This window comes from Notolepis coatsorum (genome assembly GCF_963971535.1).
Source record: "Notolepis coatsorum genome assembly, chromosome: 18".
In the NCBI taxonomy this organism is placed as follows: Eukaryota; Metazoa; Chordata; class Actinopteri; order Aulopiformes; family Paralepididae; genus Notolepis; species Notolepis coatsorum.
The window spans coordinates 40,553,841-40,574,079 of NC_140182.1; the positions used below are offsets into that span (position 1 = coordinate 40,553,841).

The 20,239-nt window shown below is 43.1% G+C and overlaps 1 protein-coding gene across 1 annotated transcript in view; it reads left to right on the forward strand.

Annotated features, from left to right (window-relative positions):
• Positions 1 to 20,239, forward strand: part of muc2.1 (mucin 2.1) — a gene marked incomplete at both ends in the record, with an annotated part of 49,044 nt that overhangs the window by 22,190 nt on the left and 6,615 nt on the right. The window contains 14 exons of the mRNA XM_084335181.1: positions 4,830 to 4,961; positions 10,900 to 11,174; positions 12,404 to 12,513; positions 13,430 to 13,520; positions 14,192 to 14,301; positions 14,827 to 15,075; positions 16,310 to 16,751; positions 17,353 to 17,527; positions 17,639 to 17,886; positions 18,211 to 18,394; positions 18,495 to 18,699; positions 18,816 to 18,994; positions 19,168 to 19,237; positions 19,517 to 19,617. Coding sequence (XP_084191307.1) covers positions 4,830 to 4,961; positions 10,900 to 11,174; positions 12,404 to 12,513; positions 13,430 to 13,520; positions 14,192 to 14,301; positions 14,827 to 15,075; positions 16,310 to 16,751; positions 17,353 to 17,527; positions 17,639 to 17,886; positions 18,211 to 18,394; positions 18,495 to 18,699; positions 18,816 to 18,994; positions 19,168 to 19,237; positions 19,517 to 19,617 — 2,571 coding nt within the window. The remainder of the gene's footprint in view (positions 1 to 4,829; positions 4,962 to 10,899; positions 11,175 to 12,403; positions 12,514 to 13,429; positions 13,521 to 14,191; positions 14,302 to 14,826; positions 15,076 to 16,309; positions 16,752 to 17,352; positions 17,528 to 17,638; positions 17,887 to 18,210; positions 18,395 to 18,494; positions 18,700 to 18,815; positions 18,995 to 19,167; positions 19,238 to 19,516; positions 19,618 to 20,239) is intronic.

Genomic DNA, 20,239 nt, shown 5'->3' on the forward strand with positions numbered 1-20,239 from the left:
ACGTATACAGGTCTATACACACAACACACACAAATCAAATGCATGCACACATTTATAGGTTAGCTAAGCATTTCAGTTCGCTGGGAGACTGGAGATGTTACACGGTAGCAACGTTTTGTACGTTTGCCATGTTGTTTCACTAAGCTCACACATTTCAAGCATCAGTGATGTAACTTTCAGAATGAATGCTTTGATTCCCAGAACCATGATGCTTTACAGCAGGGGTTGAGGTTGAGGCTTTACAGCAGGGGTTGAGGTTGAGGCTTTACAGCAGGGGTTAAGGTAGAGGCTTTTACAGCAGGGGTCGGCAACTCTGAGCCTACTTTCTTCTGAGCTATTTGTTGGTTGGCCAGAACATAAAGCAGCACAATTAATCAGCCTACATACAAATTGCACAAAATATGTAATGCATCTCAAATTTGCCTCCTGCTGTAGCTATATTAGGGATGGGAATTTTTAAGAAAAATCCAGATCGATTGATCGCATTATATACTTGAGTAATCGTGTATTACTCGTGGAGGGGAAAAAACGTTAAAAATATATATATAATAATTTTTATTAAAACTTAATTTAGTTCATTCACGTACATGTTTAATGAAACTAACAAACAGTTATAATGTTACACATACATGTGAAACAAATATGTAAAAAAAATTATATATATATATTGTTTTCTTTCATAAAAATTATTAATAATTTAAGATAGAGTTTTCTCATAGCCCATCCCTAAGCTATATACTGTAATAAATTCAGAGACCTTTATTATTTCTGTGACGTAGGCTACTACACCAATGAATATAAAATTATGATTGGTGATGATTATTGATGTGGTAAATGGAGAAAATGTCACAATTAGCAACAAAAAAAATAGAAAAGAAAAACAAAAGATGATTTTGAAAACCTTTCTAGTAAGTCAGAGGATGTTGCTCCCAAATCAACATCCTATGGAGGCTATGGCTGAAAGTGCTCCTCGTCTTAACTGGCTCCTCATAGAGAGGGGGTGGGAGGGGTTCTCCAGGATAATGGAGGAAGCATAGTGTTGGATTATCCGGTAATCAGCCAATATCACCTCGTCACCTGTGGTTCCGTGAAGTTGTCTGCGTTGTGTTTATCTCTTTCTTATCGTACTGACTGATTCCCTCTATCCTACCCCGTGGATGCGTTCGTCTCAAAAAGAATTCGACACTGGCAAACGTGGTACCTTTCTTGGAAAATGTTGTTTAGTCCATAAACAAAGCCTCTGTACCAGATGGAAACAATTCTGAAATGTCCTTGAAAAGTCTTTGAAGAAAACTAAATTCATTATTCTACCGTCTCTTCTGCTTTTAGTCCAATGGTGGTTGAGGCCTCGTCGTTAGCCAGAAAACCCTTCCCTGTTAGCGATGTCATGGCATTTCCCTTCCCCCACCCTCAAGGGTGAGGAGGGATTGTTTCAAAGTCTGCTTGTCTCAGCCTTGTGTCCTATTCTAAACTTACACCGCAAGAAACTCACAGCTCATAACGTCTTTCCCCCAGCAACGGGGGCCCGCCCCCTTTTCTCGTTACTAAGTGACACGATACCATGGCAACGGCAGTCTGGTCATCTTTGACACACACTAAACGTCCCTATGATTCTCTCTCTCTGCGGCCTGTTATCTCCCATCCCCAGCCAACCCACTATCTGTGTTGCTGTTGACGACTCGGCCGATGGTGGCCCTCACACACCCTGCTTGCCTCTCTCTACCGTGGAAACACACACTAATGAAAACTGCTAATGAAAAACTGCTGTTCCTCTATAGATCCGTATTTCAATAGACAATGATGGACATTTATTAATGCATAAATGTTTTTAATGCATAGGTATAGCATCAGCAATAGGTTGTAAACAGGGGCCAGAGAGCTGATTCCCTGAGGCTCTAAGCAGCAAACTTGTGTAGTATTGCCCTCTTGTGTTCAAAAGGTGCAACTTTATATTGAATATCTATTTGAATGGACACTGGTGGAGATGAATTAAAATAAGATACTTGTCGTTGACTGATTTCAAAAAAATATTCTAGGATTCGAGATATCATTAGAGTGAAAGCTATTCCGAGGTATCATGTTCACATTGTCCTTCGGATGAGACGGTTTAGGTCCCGACTGAATTTGATCGTAAAATAACCCAGGGCGTATATCGCAAAGAGTAGGTGGTTCCCCGATGTTTCTGGCCAAATTCAAAATCGGGGGTCTCTGATATCAAGGCCACCTAATCATCCCCCCCCCCCCTTAATTGGCTGAAAATCCCTGTCTCCTGAGCCGTTCAGCCATTATGTAGTGTAATGTGTGCCTGGTGCCAGTGTATGGCAGCCATGGAGCCTGTGTAGCCCAATGTTGGGTGCTACACAGTTTATTGTTTATTGTTTAAAAGGATCCCCATTAGCTGCCACCTAAGTGGCGAGCTAGTCTTCCTGGGGTCCACACAGAAAGACAACAGAAAACACAACAACATGAGATACATATGACAATCACAATTAACAATGATAATCTAAAAACAGTAAAACATTGTAGACATCATTATCAACGTCAGAATATTTTGCTCACATATTTAAGTAGTGCATTCTCAGGTGGTATTTGAAAGACACTTTGCTATTCAATTTACTTATGTTCAGTGGGCAGTTATTCCAATGATTGATGGCACGATAAACAACAGTCCTCTTTAAAGCATTTGATTTTGGACGTGGTAACATAATCTGTCCATCATCGGCTGACCTAGTAAAATAAGAATGAACCTGACTGCACCTGACAATTTGTTTGTATAAGAAAACAGGTTGAGACGAAAAGACAGTGTTCCTGACAAATGTAACTGTGTTGAAAACCAGCCTATTCTCTACCGTTAACCATGAGAGTTGCCGGTGCATAGTGATAGTGTTTGTTCTCATGGAACAATGTAAGACTAACCTTGCAGCTTTGTTCTGGGCAGTTTGCAATTTATTTAGTTGACCTTTGGATGCAGAGGACCATACTGGTGCACAATAATCCAGGTGACATAAAATTAAAGATTTCGCCACCTGTCCCACAATGTATACAGGGACATAAGAAAGACATTTCCTCACCATGGAGATACCACTCCCCATCCTCTTCACTATGGTATCAATGTGTTCTGCCCATGACAGCTGGCTATAAATAATTATTCCCAGTAATTCTACTTTATTTACCTGTTCTATGGGACACATTAAAACAAATTTTTGGTATCGATGACAGTATATGACTCGAACGCAAGATAATTGATTTGGTTTTTGAGATGCTTAGTACCAACTTATTCCGTTTGATCCAATCAAACACCATATTTAACTCAGCTGATAAAACATTGTCCAGTTCACTGACAGTTTTTGCAGCATAGTACAATGTGGAATCATCGGCATACATTTGTACAGTTGCTTTACACAGAACTGATGGTAAGTCGTTTGTGAAGATGGCGTATAGTAGTGGTCCTAGGCAGCTCCCTTGCGGGACCCCGCAGTCTAAGACCTTAGAGTGAGACCAGCTGCCAGTGTAATAAACCCTTTGTGTCCTACTTGTGAGATAACTCTTCATAAATATGATGGCTGTTGGACAAAACCCATAGCATTCTAGTTTACTGATGAGCAGATTGTGGTCTATGACATCGAATGCAGCACTAAAATCAAGTAATACTGCACCAGTCATCTTTAAGTTATCAATTTCCTTGAGCCAGTCATCTGTCATTACTGTAAGGGCAGAACAAGTGGAATGGTTAGCTTTGTAAGCATAGTGAAGGAGGCAATTTCCACCCTACATTGTGAGGAGCACTTTGAGTCTGGAGTCTAGAAAAAAGCGCTCTATAATAATAATAATAATAATAATACATCTATTTTATATAGCGCTTTTCCAGGTGCTCAAAGACGCTTTACATGGGCAGGAGAGACAAACTATGGCAAAACAAAAAACAGAACAAAAATAATACATGACAAAAATAAAATAACATAACACCGACAGAATTAGAGGTCAAAAGCAAGATTGAAAAGGTGAGTTTTGAGGGCTGATTTAAAAGATGTCAGGGTGTTTGCATCACGGATATGGCTGGGGAGGGCATTCCAGAGGGAGGGGGCAGCAGCAGCAAAGGCCCTGTCGCCCCAGGTCCGGAGCCTGGTCGTGGGAGGTGTTAGGAGGTTGGCATCTGCAGACCTAAGGCGACGGGTGGGCGTGTGATGGTGGAGGAGGTCGGACAGGTAGGGAGGGGCAAGGTTGTTGAGGGCTTTAAATGTGATGAGTAGTATTTTAAAATGTATCCTGTATTTGATTGGAAGCCAGTGGAGGTCGTGGAGGACAGGGGTGATGTGATCAGAGCGACGGGTGGAGGTGAGCATGCGGGCAGCAGAGTTTTGGACATATTAGAGTTTATTGAGGATAGTGTTTGGTGAGCCGTAGAGGATGCTGTTGCAGTAATCTAGTCTTGATGATATGAATGCATGAACCAGTGTTTCAGCAGCGGAGAGTGATAGGGAGGGGCGGAGACGAGCAATGTTCCGGAGGTGGTAGAAGGCCGATTTGGTTATGTGGTTCACATGGCGGAGGAAAGAAAGGGTGGAGTCCAGGATGATGCCAAGGTTACGGACGTGAGTGTAATGTAACTACAGCCAACTACACCCCCTACTACAACTATGTAAATGTAATGATCATTCATTATAGGATTTGCTGCTGCTGGTTAGGGTGAATCCATAATATCACAGACACTGTTCGGGAATATAATGATTTAAATCCATTTCCAATGTGTTATGATGTGAGATCTTCTTTAATTTAGTTAATTGAAATTCTATTAAAAGATAAAACTGTCTCATGTCTTTCCCACTTAGCTGTCTTTTGTGACTACTACAATGACCTGGGTGAATGCATCTGGCACTACCACCCTTGTCACACTCCTTGTTACAAGACCTGCTTGAACCCACTAGGAATATGCAATAGCTCTATTATACCCAACCTGGAAGGTAAGAAGTAATTTGATACAATATTGTTTCATTTATTTGCTATTTGGTCAGGATCAAATGTATCTAAGCTTTATAGACTAGGCAGAATTTCAGAAAATGTGCTTGTATAAAGTGCTGAAGGCATTTTGTGTTTATTTTTGGTACACAACATTTCTAGGGGTATTAAGGGGTGCTGAATCCAAATCTGCTGTATACCAAGCTCAAAAATGTCAAATAAGGCCTCAAAATTGAGAAATCCAACATGGCCGCCAGCACCAGGCCCTCTCTCCACAAAAACAGGTGCTAAACCCACAGTTTTTATTCTACTGACATGAAACTTTGCACAGAACATCTGCACCTATGGAGGAAGAAAGTAGGAATATAGCTGGGGTGCAACCATGAGTAACAGGGTGTTTTTGACTGTCTAACTGTAATCTTTGTATAGGCGAGGATAAAAGAAATGACATTTCTTCAGTGTTTGCAGGAATACTACAGCAATTTGGTAATAACTGTACAGTGTTGGACACCAACATTAGAATCCCCCAAGTCTTAGCTTTCGTCAGGTACCAAGTGTATGCAAGTAGCTCTTATAAATCTGCATATATAAGCATTTTAATGTAAGCATGCTGTTTTAGGCGAATTTTCAAAAAATAAATGGTGGGGCTTAATGAGTTAAGTGTGACTACACGAGGTACAAACCTGAATTAAATGTGCTTTTGTAAGTTTTCTTACATCAACAAGGATCAAGGATGTAGTCACACCGGAGATTCAAGAATCCATACTTGGCGCAGAACACCTTGGACAGGCACAACTGAACATGTTTGTGGACAAACGTTTGTGTGAACCTCCAGATAGTGACCAGCACCTGAACCTGAAATCACCCATTCGAAAGAACAAAGCCAAGACATTTGCTTCTTTGTATGAAGTTGTGTAACTTTCCAAGAACAAGCAAAACACCATCAAAGTGGACAGGCAGATTCTACAAAGGCTCATCACAGCTTACAGAGCAGGTCGTAAGGTAGACCTTGACAATATCCTCCAGCATGAGCTCATGCCCATCCCGCCATCTCTGGCCACAACTAACGGGAGTCTACATTCCACCAACAAGTCTGTGTTAGCAAATATACTGACGAAACAAGTTAAAACCCCTGCAGATCTTACCCTTCAGGGACCCAGCTGCCTGGTCATTGATGGCCAAGCTCTGGTAATGGCACTCGGAAAGCCACCTGACACTACAACATTTGGTGACAATGTCAACAAGTTCACTGACACCGTGTTGAAGATGGGCGCAAAATACCAGAGGGTAGATGTCGTCTTTGACAGATACCATGACCAATCCATCAAAACAGGCACGAGGGTGAAACGCAAACAGCGCCACAGACCAGTACGTCGTGAAATCAAAAACAAGTCTGTTCCACTTCCTGCCGATTGGTTGAGCTTCATGGCCCTTGAAGACAACAAATCAGATATCGCTCAACTACTCTCAAACCACCTGATAGAACACAGCCCGGATGATGAACCTGTAGTTGTAGTATCAGAGATGTTTGCTGAAGCGACAACTGTCAAGTCAACAGATCCAGATCTTGAAGTCTCCTCTCTGAGTGCTGACCATGAGGAATCTGATACATGTCTGATTTTCTCATCCAGGCTCCAGTGGAAACAATCGTCGTGACACAGATGTGCTGCTTCTACTCTTGGCTCACTATGACAGAATCCGATGTACGCATCTCTACATGAAAGTGGGGACATCGAAGGATCCAAAATATTTTCCAGTAGGCCTACATGACATTAGAAAGCTACTATCTGATGATCAACTGGACACAATCCTTGCCTTCCATGCCCTCACCGGATGTGACAGTGTGTCCCAGTTCAGTGGTCACAGAAAGAAAACAGCCTGGCAGGTGTTCGAGCACCATCACACTGATCTTGCTGGCCTTGGGAAGGGCCCTTTCACAGAAGATCTTGTGACATCAACAGAGAGATTCATCTGCAAGATCTATGGTGTGCCTGAGGTGGATACGTGCAACAAAGCAAGAGTCAAGTTATTCTGCAAAGGCCGTCCACAAGAGACTCTGCCACCAACCTCAGATGCAGTGAAGTTCCACATCATGCGCTCACACTATCAAGCAAGCATCTGGAACCAAGCTCACCTGCCACACCCTGATCTTCCTCCTGTTGATGAAATGGGGTGTATACACAAGGAAGGACAGCTAGCTATGTGGCAGGGCCTCAGAACGATAACAGATTACAAAGGCACCTCCCTCAAACTGAACAGCGACATACAACTGGCAAATTATCTCAATACCTTCTATGCGAGGTTTGAGGCTGGGAATAACAGCACCAGCCTACAAACCACTGCAATGGGGGGGGGGGGGGGGGGGCACTGCTGATGGAGACTCAGTGTTCAGGATAACAGAACATGAGGTGAGGAGGATGTTTAAGAAAGTGAATATCAGGAAGGCAGCAGGACCGGACGGTATCCCCGGCCGCGTCCTAAAAGTCTGTGCCGACCAAGTGGCCCCGGTATTCACTGACATATTTAACCTGTCCTTAGAACAGGCTGTCATCCCCACCTGTCTGAAGAAGTCCACCATTAGCCCTGTACCCAAAAAATCCAAGCCTGCTTGCCTCAACGACTACCGCCTTGTAGCTCTCACCTCCATAGCCATGAAGTGCTTTGAGAAGCTAGTGAAGGTAGCTGTTCCTCCCTCCCCATCAACCTGGACCCCCTGCAATTTGCATACTGCCCCAACAGGTCCACGGAGGATGCCATAGCCCATGTGCTGCACACAGCAGCATCACACCTGGACAAGAGGCAGGGGAACTATGTGAGAATGCTATTCATCGACTACAGCTCAGCATTCAATACCATAGTCCCCTCCAAACTCATAGCCAAGCTCAGGGACCTGGGCTTGAACTATGACCTCTGCCAGTGGGTCTTGGACTTCCTGATGGGCAGACCCCAGGTGGTGAGAGCAGGCAACTGCACCTCCTCATCCATCACTCTCAACATAGGGGCCCCCCAGGGCTGTGTCCTGAGTCCCCTCCTCCACTCCCTGTACACACATGACTGTGTGGCACAGCGGAACAACAACACAATCATCAAATTTGCTGACGACACAGTAGTGGTGGACCTGATCTCTGCAAACGATGAGAGGGCCTACCTGGAAGAGGTTAAGGTTCTAGCGGGATGGTGTCAAGAGAACAGCCTCTCCCTGAACGTCAGCAAAACAAAGGAGATGATTGTGGACTTTAGAAGGTCGGGGTCAAGGACTACAGCCCCCTCAGCATCGATGTGGCACCGGTTGAGAGAGTGAACAGTTTTAAGTACCTCGGAGTCCACATATCCGAGGACTTGACATGGACCACACACATTGACAGTGTTATCAAGAAGGCACGACAACGCCTCTACTTCCTTAGGCGCTTAAGGAAGTTCAACGTGAGTCAGAAGATCCTCAAGAACTTCTACTCATGCACAATAGAGAGCATCCTGACTGGCAATATCTCCTCCTGGTTTGGGAATAGCACTGCACAAGACCGCAGCAGACTACAGAGAGTGGCCCGTTCAGCCGAACGCACAATTGAAGGTGGGCTTCCCACTCTCCAAGACATTTACAACAAGCGGTGCATGGGCAAGGCTAAGAGAATAATCAAAGACTCCAGCCACTCAAACAACTGCCTCTTTGAACTGCTGCGGTCAGGCAAGCGATACCGGAGTCTCATGGCAAGCACAGAGAGACTCAGAAGGAGCTTCTATCCCCAGGCCATCAGGATGCTCAATGAATAAACAATGAACAATAAGCAAACCATCAACACACCCACAGCGCACATACACTCACATAAACAACACACTGTATCACCCACTTTACCATTTTAGACACACTTTACACTTTATATTTATATTATTGGTAAGGAAATTGCACATCATTCTCATTCCTTATTGCACCTCACCACTACAAGGTGGCACCACAAGCTAAGCTATACCTCACCATTTTTGTACCAGCTGTACATACTGTATATATAGATACACTGAACAATTGTGTTGTTTACACTTGTTTACGTACTTGACTTCTTGACTTTCTATTTTATACTTATTATACTTATTTTATACTATCTTGTTATTATCTAGCACACTCAAGAGCAACACAGAAAGAAACATTTCATGCAAAGTATTCTGTATGACAACTAATAAAGAAACTTGAACATTCACCTATATTGATATGGTAAAATAATCTTTTTATTTTATTATATTATAATCTATTCTATTCAGGAAAAGTGGCATTGGATGAATCATGCAACTGCAAGACACCTGCGACACCTGCCTGAATACGATTGATGACTGACAATAAATTACTGTACCTAAGCTAGGCAACTTTGGTTGCCTAAGGTTAAATTCATGATATACCATAGATTGCCAGCGCTATTTGTCTATGGAGAAAGTCCCCTTCTTTGCAGGGCTATAACTTTTTAAATTCTATTGCTACATTGCCATTATTAGGGCCCATTCAAAGTCCTATATGTATTGTTCATTGTGTAGCAACGTTAAACTTTTTCATTCACATATTCATAGTAAAGTATGGTCTAATGTATAAGTATGTTTTCATCTCTTTCTGCAGCTTTCTCCAGAACGTGATATATAGCCCCAAATGCATTATATTGATGATGAAATACAGTTTGATGGCAATCAGCGCGATATAAAAAATTCCAACTAGACGTACTTCTAGAAGTTACTACACGTCATCTGATGTTGACCGGATGGGCGAGGGGGCGTTTATAATTCCGTGGGCAGTGTTATACCAATCATCTAATGTGGTTCAAATGTTGATAATACCAGTTAGTATCGAAGACGGTAACGTTACACGCTGAAACTCACCCCAGTCTCCGCGCGCCGTTGGGCGATCATCGTCGAGTAGAAATCTTATCATTATGGGATATATTTTTACCCGGTCCATCTCCAGCTTGTATAATGGTATATACGTCCAAATCATGTTGTTTATCGAGTTATTGCCAATTGATCACCGTGTAGCGTGACGAGCCAGAGTCCCATGAACTATAGCGAGCGCCCGGAAGTACTACGGTCGTCATGACAACCTCTATTCAACATCCTGTTTGGCGATTGCGCCGATCGGCCACCAGATGGCGCTCCTGAACCGCCAGAGAGCTCAGTGGGTCCTGCTGGTGGATCTCAGGCCAGCGGAGGGGACAAATTAATCCGATCGCAGATTTTTTAAATATTGATATAAGGACGCTGTACAGCGTCCCCCGGCAACTTGAGCATGGCCAGCAATGACGTGAAAAGACGTTTCATGGCAGTCAAAGTGTTAAGGACTATCTAATTTGCATAAATGGCATGTTGATTAAAACAATTCAAGAGAAAAGAGTTTGATGAATAAATCCATGGCCTGGGATCATCCTGCTTTTCTTTCTTATTTGGTTGATGAGTTATGCATCAATAACGACCACCGTTTCTGCCATAAATATGAGTTTCAAGCAACATTTTCACAACTGATCTAAAATCAGGATATGATTTAAAATTCCTCATGTATGCAAACATATAAAAACACATTTCATTCATGTTTCTACCTTGTTTAGTCAAAAAAGATATGCACTTAAATAGACTTCAGCCTGGCGCTGGCGGCCATGTTGGATTTCTCAATTTTGAGGCCTTATTTGACATTTTTGAGCTTGGTATACAGCAGATTTGGATTCAGCACCCCTTAATACCCCTAGAAATGTTGTGTACCAAAAATAAACACGAAATGCCTTCAGGGTTATGATTTTCTGAAAATTGACCCTGTCTATTAAAATGATAGAGGAAAAACTATACTTTAGAACTACTGTATAATCCAAATACCAACTACCTGATCTACATTTCTAACATGAGAAACTATATGGTACGCAATTCTCACCCATGAGTTATATCAGTGTTTGAAGTGATTATGCTGTGGCTTGTTTACAGGTTGTTACCGAGTATGCCCAGAACATGCGCCCATATTTGATGAGGAGAACCAAATATGTGTTGAGATATGTGAGATGAACACAACAACAACAACAACAACAACATCTACAACTAAGCCAACTACACCCCCTACTACAACTATGGAAACATCAACCCCTATTGTTGTAACCAGTACCACACCAAGATCATCCACACTGCCACCAACAACCACAACATCTACAACTAAGCCAACTACACCCCCTACTACAACTGCAGAAACATCAACCCCTATTGTTGTAACCAGTACCACACCAAGATCAACCACACTGCCACCAACAACCACAACATCTACAACCAAGCCAACTACACCCCCTACTACAGTGGAGGAAACATCAACTCCTATTGTTGTAACCAGTACCACACCAAGATCATCCACACTGCCACCAACAACCACAACATCTACAACTAAGCCAACTACACCCCCTACTACAACTACGGAAACATCAACCCCTATTGTTGTAACCAGTACCACACCAAGATCAACCACACTGCCACCAACAACCACAACATCTACAACTAAGCCAACTACACTCCCTACTACAACTGCAGAAACATCAACCCCTATTGTTGTAACCAGTACCACACCAAGATCATCCACACTGCCACCAACAACCACAACATCTACAACTAAGCCAACTACACCCCCTACTACAGTGGAGGAAACATCAACTCCTATTGTTGTAACCAGTACCACACCAAGATCAACCACACTGCCACCAACAACCACAACATCTACAACTAAGCCAACTACACCCCCTACTACAACTACGGAAACATCAACCCCTATTGTTGTAACCAGTACCACACCAAGATCAACCACACTGCCACCAACAACCACAACATCTACAACTAAGCCAACTACACTCCCTACTACAACTGCAGAAACATCAACCCCTATTGTTGTAACCAGTACCACACCAAGATCATCCACACTGCCACCAACAACCACAACATCTACAACTAAGCCAACTACACCCCCTACTACAGTGGAGGAAACATCAACTCCTATTGTTGTAACCAGTACCACACCAAGATCAACCACACTGCCACCAACAAACACAACATCTACAACTAAGCCAACTACACCCCCTACTACAACTGCAGAAACATCAACCCCTATTGTTGTAACCAGTACCACACCAAGATCATCCACACTGCCACCAACAACCACAACATCTACAACTAAGCAAACTACACCCCCTACTACAGTGGAGGAAACATCAACTCCTATTGTAGTAACCAGTACCACACCAAGATCAACCACACTGCCACCAACAACCACAACATCTACAACTAAGCCAACTACACCCCCTACTACAACTATGGAAACATCAACCCCTATTGTAGTAACCAGTACCACACCAAGATCAACCACACTGCCACCAACAACCACAACATCTACAACTAAGCCAACTACACCCCCTACTACAACTATGGAAACATCAACCCCTATTGTTGTAACCAGTACCACACCAAGATCAACCACACTGCCACCAACAACCACAACATCTACAACCAAGCCAACTACACCCCCTACTACAGTGGAGGAAACATCAACTCCTATTGTTGTAACCAGTACCACACCAAGATCATCCACACTGCCACCAACAACCACAACATCTACAACTAAGCCAACTACACCCCCTACTACAGTGGAGGAAACATCAACTCCTATTGTTGTAACCAGTACCACACCAAGATCATCCACACTGCCACCAACAACCACAACATCTACAACATCTACAACATCTACAACTAAGCCAACTACACCCCCTACTACAACTGCAGAAACATCAACCCCTATTGTTGTAACCAGTACCACACCAAGATCAACCACACTGCCACCAACAACCACAACATATACAACTAAGCCAACTACACCCCCTACTACAGTGGAGGAAACATCAACCCCTATTGTTGTAACCGGTACCACACCAAGATCAACCACACTGCCACCAACAACCACAACATCTACAACTAAGCCAACTACACCCCCTACTACAGTGGAGGAAACATCAACTCCTATTGTTGTAACCAGTACCACACCAAGATCAACCACACTGCCACCAACAACCACAACATCTACAACTAAGCCAACTACACCCCCTACTACAGTGGAGGAAACATCAACTCCTATTGTTGTAACCAGTACCACACCAAGATCAACCACACTGCCACCAACAAACACAACATCTACAACTAAGCCAACTACACCCCCTACTACAACTGCAGAAACATCAACTCCTGTTGTTGTAACCAGTACCACACCAAGATCATCCACACTGCCACCAACAACCACAACATCTACAACTAAGCCAACTACACCCCCTACTACAGTGGAGGAAACATCAACTCCTATTGTAACCGGTACCACACATAGACCACCCACACTGCCTCAATTAAACACAACATCTACAACTAAGCCAACTACACCCCCTACTACAGTGGAGGAAACATCAACTCCTATTGTTGTAACCAGTACCACACCAAGATCAACCACACTGCCACCAACAACCACACCATCGACAACTAAGCCAACTACACCCCCTACTACAACTGCAGAAACATCAACTCCTATTGTTGTAACCAGTACCACACCAAGATCAACCACACTGCCACCAACAACCACACCATCGACAACTAAGCCAACTACACCCCCTACTACAACTATGGAAACATCAACCCCTATTGTTGTAACCAGTACCACACCAAGATCAACCACACTGCCACCAACAACCACAACATCTACAACTAAGCCAACTACACCCCCTACTACAGTGGAGGAAACATCAACTCCTATTGTTGTAACCAGTACCACACCAATATCAACCACACTGCCACCAACAACCACAACATCTACAACTAAGCCAACTACACCCCCTACTACAGTGGAGGAAACATCAACTCCTATTGTTGTAACCAGTACCACACCAAGATCAACCACACTGCCACCAACAAACACAACATCTACAACTAAGCCAACTACACCCCCTACTACAACTGCAGAAACATCTACCCCTATTGTTGTAACCAGTACCACACCAAGATCATCCACACTGCCACCAACAACCACAACATCTACAACTAAGCCAACTACACCCCCTACTACAGTGGAGGAAACATCAACTCCTATTGTAACCGGTACCACACATAGACCACCCACACTGCCTCAATTAAACACAACATCTACAACTAAGCCAACTACACCCCCTACTACAACTGCAGAAACATCTACCCCTATTGTTGTAACCAGTACCACACCAAGATCAACCACACTACCACCAACAACCACAACATCTACAACCAAGCCAACTACACCCCCTACTACAACTGCAGAAACATCAACTCCTATTGTTGTAACCAGTACCACACCAAGATCATCCACACTGCCACCAACAACCACAACATCGACAACTAAGCCAACTACACCCCCTACTACAACTGCAGAAACATCAACTCCTATTGTTGTAACCGGTACCACACCAAGATCAACCACACTGCCACCAACAACCACAACATCGACAACTAAGCCAACTACACCCCCTACTACAGTGGAGGAAACATCAACTCCTATTGTTGTAACCAGTACCACACCAAGATCAACCACACTGCCACCAACAACCACAACATCTACAACTAAGCCAACTACACCCCCTACTACAACTGCAGAAACATCTACCCCTATTGTTGTAACCAGTACCACACCAAGATCATCCACACTGCCACCAACAACCACAACATCTACAACTAAGCCAACTACACCCCCTACTACAGTGGAGGAAACATCAACTCCTATTGTAACCGGTACCACACATAGACCACCCACACTGCCTCAATTAAACACAACATCTACAACTAAGCCAACTACACCCCCTACTACAACTGCAGAAACATCAACTCCTATTGTTGTAACCAGTACCACACCAAGATCATCCACACTGCCACCAACAACCACAACATCTACAACCAAGCCAACTACACCCCCTACTACAGTGGAGGAAACATCAACTCCTATTGTTGTAACCAGTACCACACCAAGATCAACCACACTGCCACCAACAACCACAACATCTACAACCAAGCCAACTACACCCCCTACTACAACTGCAGAAACATCAACTCCTATTGTTGTAACCAGTACCACACCAAGATCAACCACACTGCCACCAACAACCACAACATCGACAACTAAGCCAACTACACCCCCTACTACAGTGGAGGAAACATCAACTCCTATTGTTGTAACCAGTACCACACCAAGATCAACCACACTGCCACCAACAACCACAACATCTACAACTAAGCCAACTACACCCCCTACTACAACTGCAGAAAGATCAACTCCTATTGTTGTAACCAGTACCACACCAAGATCAACCACATTGCCACCAACAAACACAACCACAACATCTACAACTAAGCCAACTACACCCCCTACTACAACTGCAGAAACATCAACTCCTATTGTTGTAACCAGTACCACACCAAGATCAACCACACTGCCACCAACAACCACAACATCTACAACTAAGCCAACTACACCCCCTACTACAGTGGAGGAAACATCAACTCCTATTGTTGTAACCAGTACCACACCAAGATCAACCACACTGCCACCAACAACCACAACATCTACAACTAAGCCAACTACACCCCCTACTACAACTGCAGAAACATCAACTCCTATTGTTGTAACCAGTACCACACCAAGATCAACCACACTGCCACCAACAACCACAACATCTACAACTAAGCCAACTACACCCCCTACTACAGTGGAGGAAACATCAACTCCTATTGTTGTAACCAGTACCACACCAAGATCAACCACACTGCCACCAACAACCACAACATCTACAACTAAGCCAACTACACCCCCTACTACAGTGGAGGAAACATCAACTCCTATTGTTGTAACCAGTACCACACCAAGATCAACCACACTGCCACCAACAACCACAACATCTACAACTAAGCCAACTACACCCCCTACTACAACTGCAGAAACATCAACTCCTATTGTTGTAACCAGTACCACACCAAGATCAACCACACTGCCACCAACAACCACAACATCTACAACTAAGCCAACTACACCCCCTACTACAACTGCAGAAACATCAACTCCTGTTGTTGTAACCAGTACCACACCAAGATCAACCACACTGCCACCAACAACCACAACATCGACAACTAAGCCAACTACACCCCCTACTACAGTGGAGGAAACATCAACTCCTATTGTTGTAACCAGTACCACACCAAGATCATCCACACTGCCACCAACAACCACAACCACAACATCTACAACTAAGCCAACTACACCCCCTACTACAACTGCAGAAACATCAACTCCTATTGTTGTAACCAGTACCACACCAAGATCAACCACACTGCCACCAACAACCACAACATCTACAACTAAGCCAACTACACCCCCTACTACAGTGGAGGAAACATCAACTCCTATTGTTGTAACCAGTACCACACCAAGATCATCCACACTGCCACCAACAACCACAACCACAACATCTACAACTAAGCCAACTACACCCCCTACTACAACTGCAGAAACATCAACTCCTATTGTTGTAACCAGTACCACACCAAGATCAACCACACTACCACCAACAACCACAACATATACAACTAAGCCAACTACACCCCCTACTACAACTATGGAAACATCAACCCCTATTGTTGTAACCAGTACCACACCAAGATCAACCACACTGCCACCAACAACCACAACATCTACAACTAAGCCAACTACACCCCCTACTACAACTGCAGAAACATCAACCCCTATTGTTGTAACCAGTACCACACCAAGATCAACCACACTACCACCAACAACCACAACAAGAACATCTACAACTAAGCCAACTACACCCCCTACTACAGTGGAGGAAACATCAACTCCTATTGTTGTAACCAGTACCACACCAAGATCATCCACACTGCCACCAACAACCACAACATCTACAACATCTACAACATCTACAACTAAGCCAACTACACCCCCTACTACAGTGGAGGAAACATCAACTCCTATTGTTGTAACCGGTACCACACCAAGATCATCCACACTGCCACCAACAAACACAACAACACCATCTACAACTAAGCCAACTACAACCCCTACAACAACTGCAGAAACTCCTATTGTTGGAACTACTACTGCCCCCACACCAACATCTTATGTTCCCACCTGCCCTGAATGGGATAAAGTGGTAAGAACCTTCACACAGCATCCCATAGCTATTTGATATTATACATGGATGTAGTGTATATAAAAGTATATATATATTTGATAGCATTACATTCAGATTGACCAGTACAGTACACACCTATCCTAGTACTAATGGTAATGCTGTTGACTTTGACCATGCTCTACATCCTTCTTTACATCAGCAAAATGAGACATTTCTGTTGTGTAACTGCACAATAGCCAGATGCATCGAGGATAACATAATTGAAATAGTTCCATATGAATGCCCGCCCCTTGAGGACATCACTTGTGGCAATGGAAACACAGCGGTTACTGTGTGGGATGAGAACTACTGCTGTGAATATAAGGCGTGCGACTGTGAGTATTTTTTTCTGGCTGAGGGGATATGAGGCAATGTCTAATTATTTACTTTCAGTTAGTCAATGTTACAAATATTAAACAGCTAGTACCTTTTCTGTTTATTTACAGGCTTTTGCGAAGGCTGGGGAGACCCCCATTATATAACATTTGATGGGCTCTATTACAGTTATCAAGGAAACTGTACTTACATTTTAATGGAGGAGATGAACCCGAAATACAATTTGAGGATCTATATTGACAATGTCTTCTGTGATCCAAATGATGGCGTATCTTGTCCTCGATCAATCATTGTATCCTATGGATCAATTGTTGTTACACTCAAGAATCATAACTTCTTTGGAAGCGTAGAGTTGGAGGTATTTTTATTGTTTTTATTGTTTATTGTTTTCATTGTTAAAAAGCCACATGACTGTTTCAAACTATGTTTTGATAAGCAAAATAAATCAAAGAACTGTCAAGGTAGAAGACACACGTTTGAACCCTTTCACTTCCACACTACAGAAGGTTAACCTTCTATAGTGTGGTAGTGAAAGGGTTAACCCTTTGTCGTGTACAATACTGCAGGTATTGTCACAGTGAAAGGGTTAACCCTTTGGTAGTGTGGTAATGAAAGGGTTAATGGATCAGCAATGATTGGTGTTTTCCGTTTTGCTGTGTATTTACTACTGTCTTTTATTTAGGCTCATATCGATGGTCGAGTTCAGAAGTTACCATTTTCAACTCAAGGCATAACGGTTGTAAGCTCCGGTATTAAAACGGTCTTGGAGATCCCAAGCCTAGAGGTGGTTGTTACATTTGGAATAGTGGGCTTTAGTGTCTTCCTTCCATATAAACACTTCGGCAAAAACACACAGGGCCAGTGTGGTAAGATATTCTCATACATTTTATGCATGTTGCAAGATTTTGATTATTAGGTATAGTTTTTTTTGTTGTGTTTTCCATTTATTTATTTGTCTTTTCTCAGGAACATGCAACAACAACAAGGCTGATGATTGCATGTTGCCAGGAGGTCAGCTGGTGGACAGTTGTGAAGTAATGGCAGACTACTGGCCTGCGAAAGACCTTCACCAGCCTGACTGCCACATGCTACCTGTACACCAAAACCTCCCAGCTGCCTCACCGCAGACACCATGCACACCAGACTCCATCTGCAAACTTCTCAAGAGCAGGTATACCTTTTCTAGTTGATTGACATCTACACCTTCCATTGGAAAATCATTTCCACTTCATTAGAAACTTTGAATGCCAGTTTGTAACAGGTTTGATTCTGTCTTTATTTCCACAGTGTGTTCGATGAGTGTCATCCATTTGTGTCCCCTGACAAATTCTACGAGGGCTGTGTTTATGATAACTGTCATGTGGGTAATCCCACAGTAGAGTGTACAAGCCTGCAGGCGTATGCTGCTGCCTGTGCTGCTCACGCTGGCATTTGCCTGAACTGGAGGAGCAACACCACATTGTGTCGTAAGTCCCATCAGAGCTGTGCTGTAAACACTGAGATCATGAAAGAAGAAAGGTTTTACATTTATCACATTGCTACATAAACTGATTATTGTCAGGTGAAGTGAAATAAGATCTGTACATTCATTATTAAGTTATTGGTGTCAAATTGACTGAGTTCCATTCTTCTCTCACAGCAAGTAACTGCCCATCAGACAAAGTTTACAAACCCTGTGGTCCCGTGGATCAGCCAACCTGCCATTTCGAGTAGGTTTCAACCAAAGTGCTTTTTAAACCTATTCTATGTATGCATACTTATTCTGTTCCATCTTTCACAGGACACATATGTTGGGAGATAACATGTATAATCGAGATACTCTAATGCACAAATGCATATGCAAATCTATGACCAATTTGATCTTAGGGTTAGTTTTATGTGTAGAATCTATAGTGTTGAAAGTATTATTAGAGTAGGCCTACATGCAAACTGTACTGAAGAGACAAGACAGGTATACAGTACTAATTCTTCTTAATTGAATGTTACAGTCCCAACAAATTCATCATGAACATCACAACCGAAGGCTGCTTTTGTCCTGATGGCATGAAGCTCTTCAACAAAGAGTCTGGGATATGTGTTGATAAATGTGGTAAGTAACCTATTCTTTATCATAATGCAAAACTATCAGTTCATTATATCATGGCAACAATGATACAGCCTTACCTATGTGTCAATATAGGATGTCTGGATCCAGAGGGCATACCACGTGAGGTAGACTTAAGTCTTCTTGTATTCAAGCAACATTAAAATCCCTATCACTTTCTGTAATAACATCATTTGCCTCGAGTGAATAAAGCCACTTACTCTGGTTCCTTCTTTCAGTCTAATGAGAGATTTGAGTACAGTTGCCAACACTGCATCTGTCAGGAGGACACCAACGCAGTGACTTGCGAACCTATAGTGTGCCCAGTGCCACCAGTGGAGAGCTGCAGTGGACCAGGCTTCATCCGCGTCAGGCAGACTAATCCTTCAGACCCTTGCTGTTCCATTCCCGTTTGCAGTAAGACTCACCATTATCATTGGAAGTCAAATTCCTTTCAATGTAGCTTTCCGTGTAATCTATTTTTTGTAATAATGATATTTGTTTGAGTTTGCTTAACTGAAATGAAGCAGGATCCGGTTCATTACAGATAAAGATTATTTTAAATTAAACAAGGCAATAAAAGGCTACATGTTGATTTCCACAGTTCATTATTAAAAAGGTCTGATAC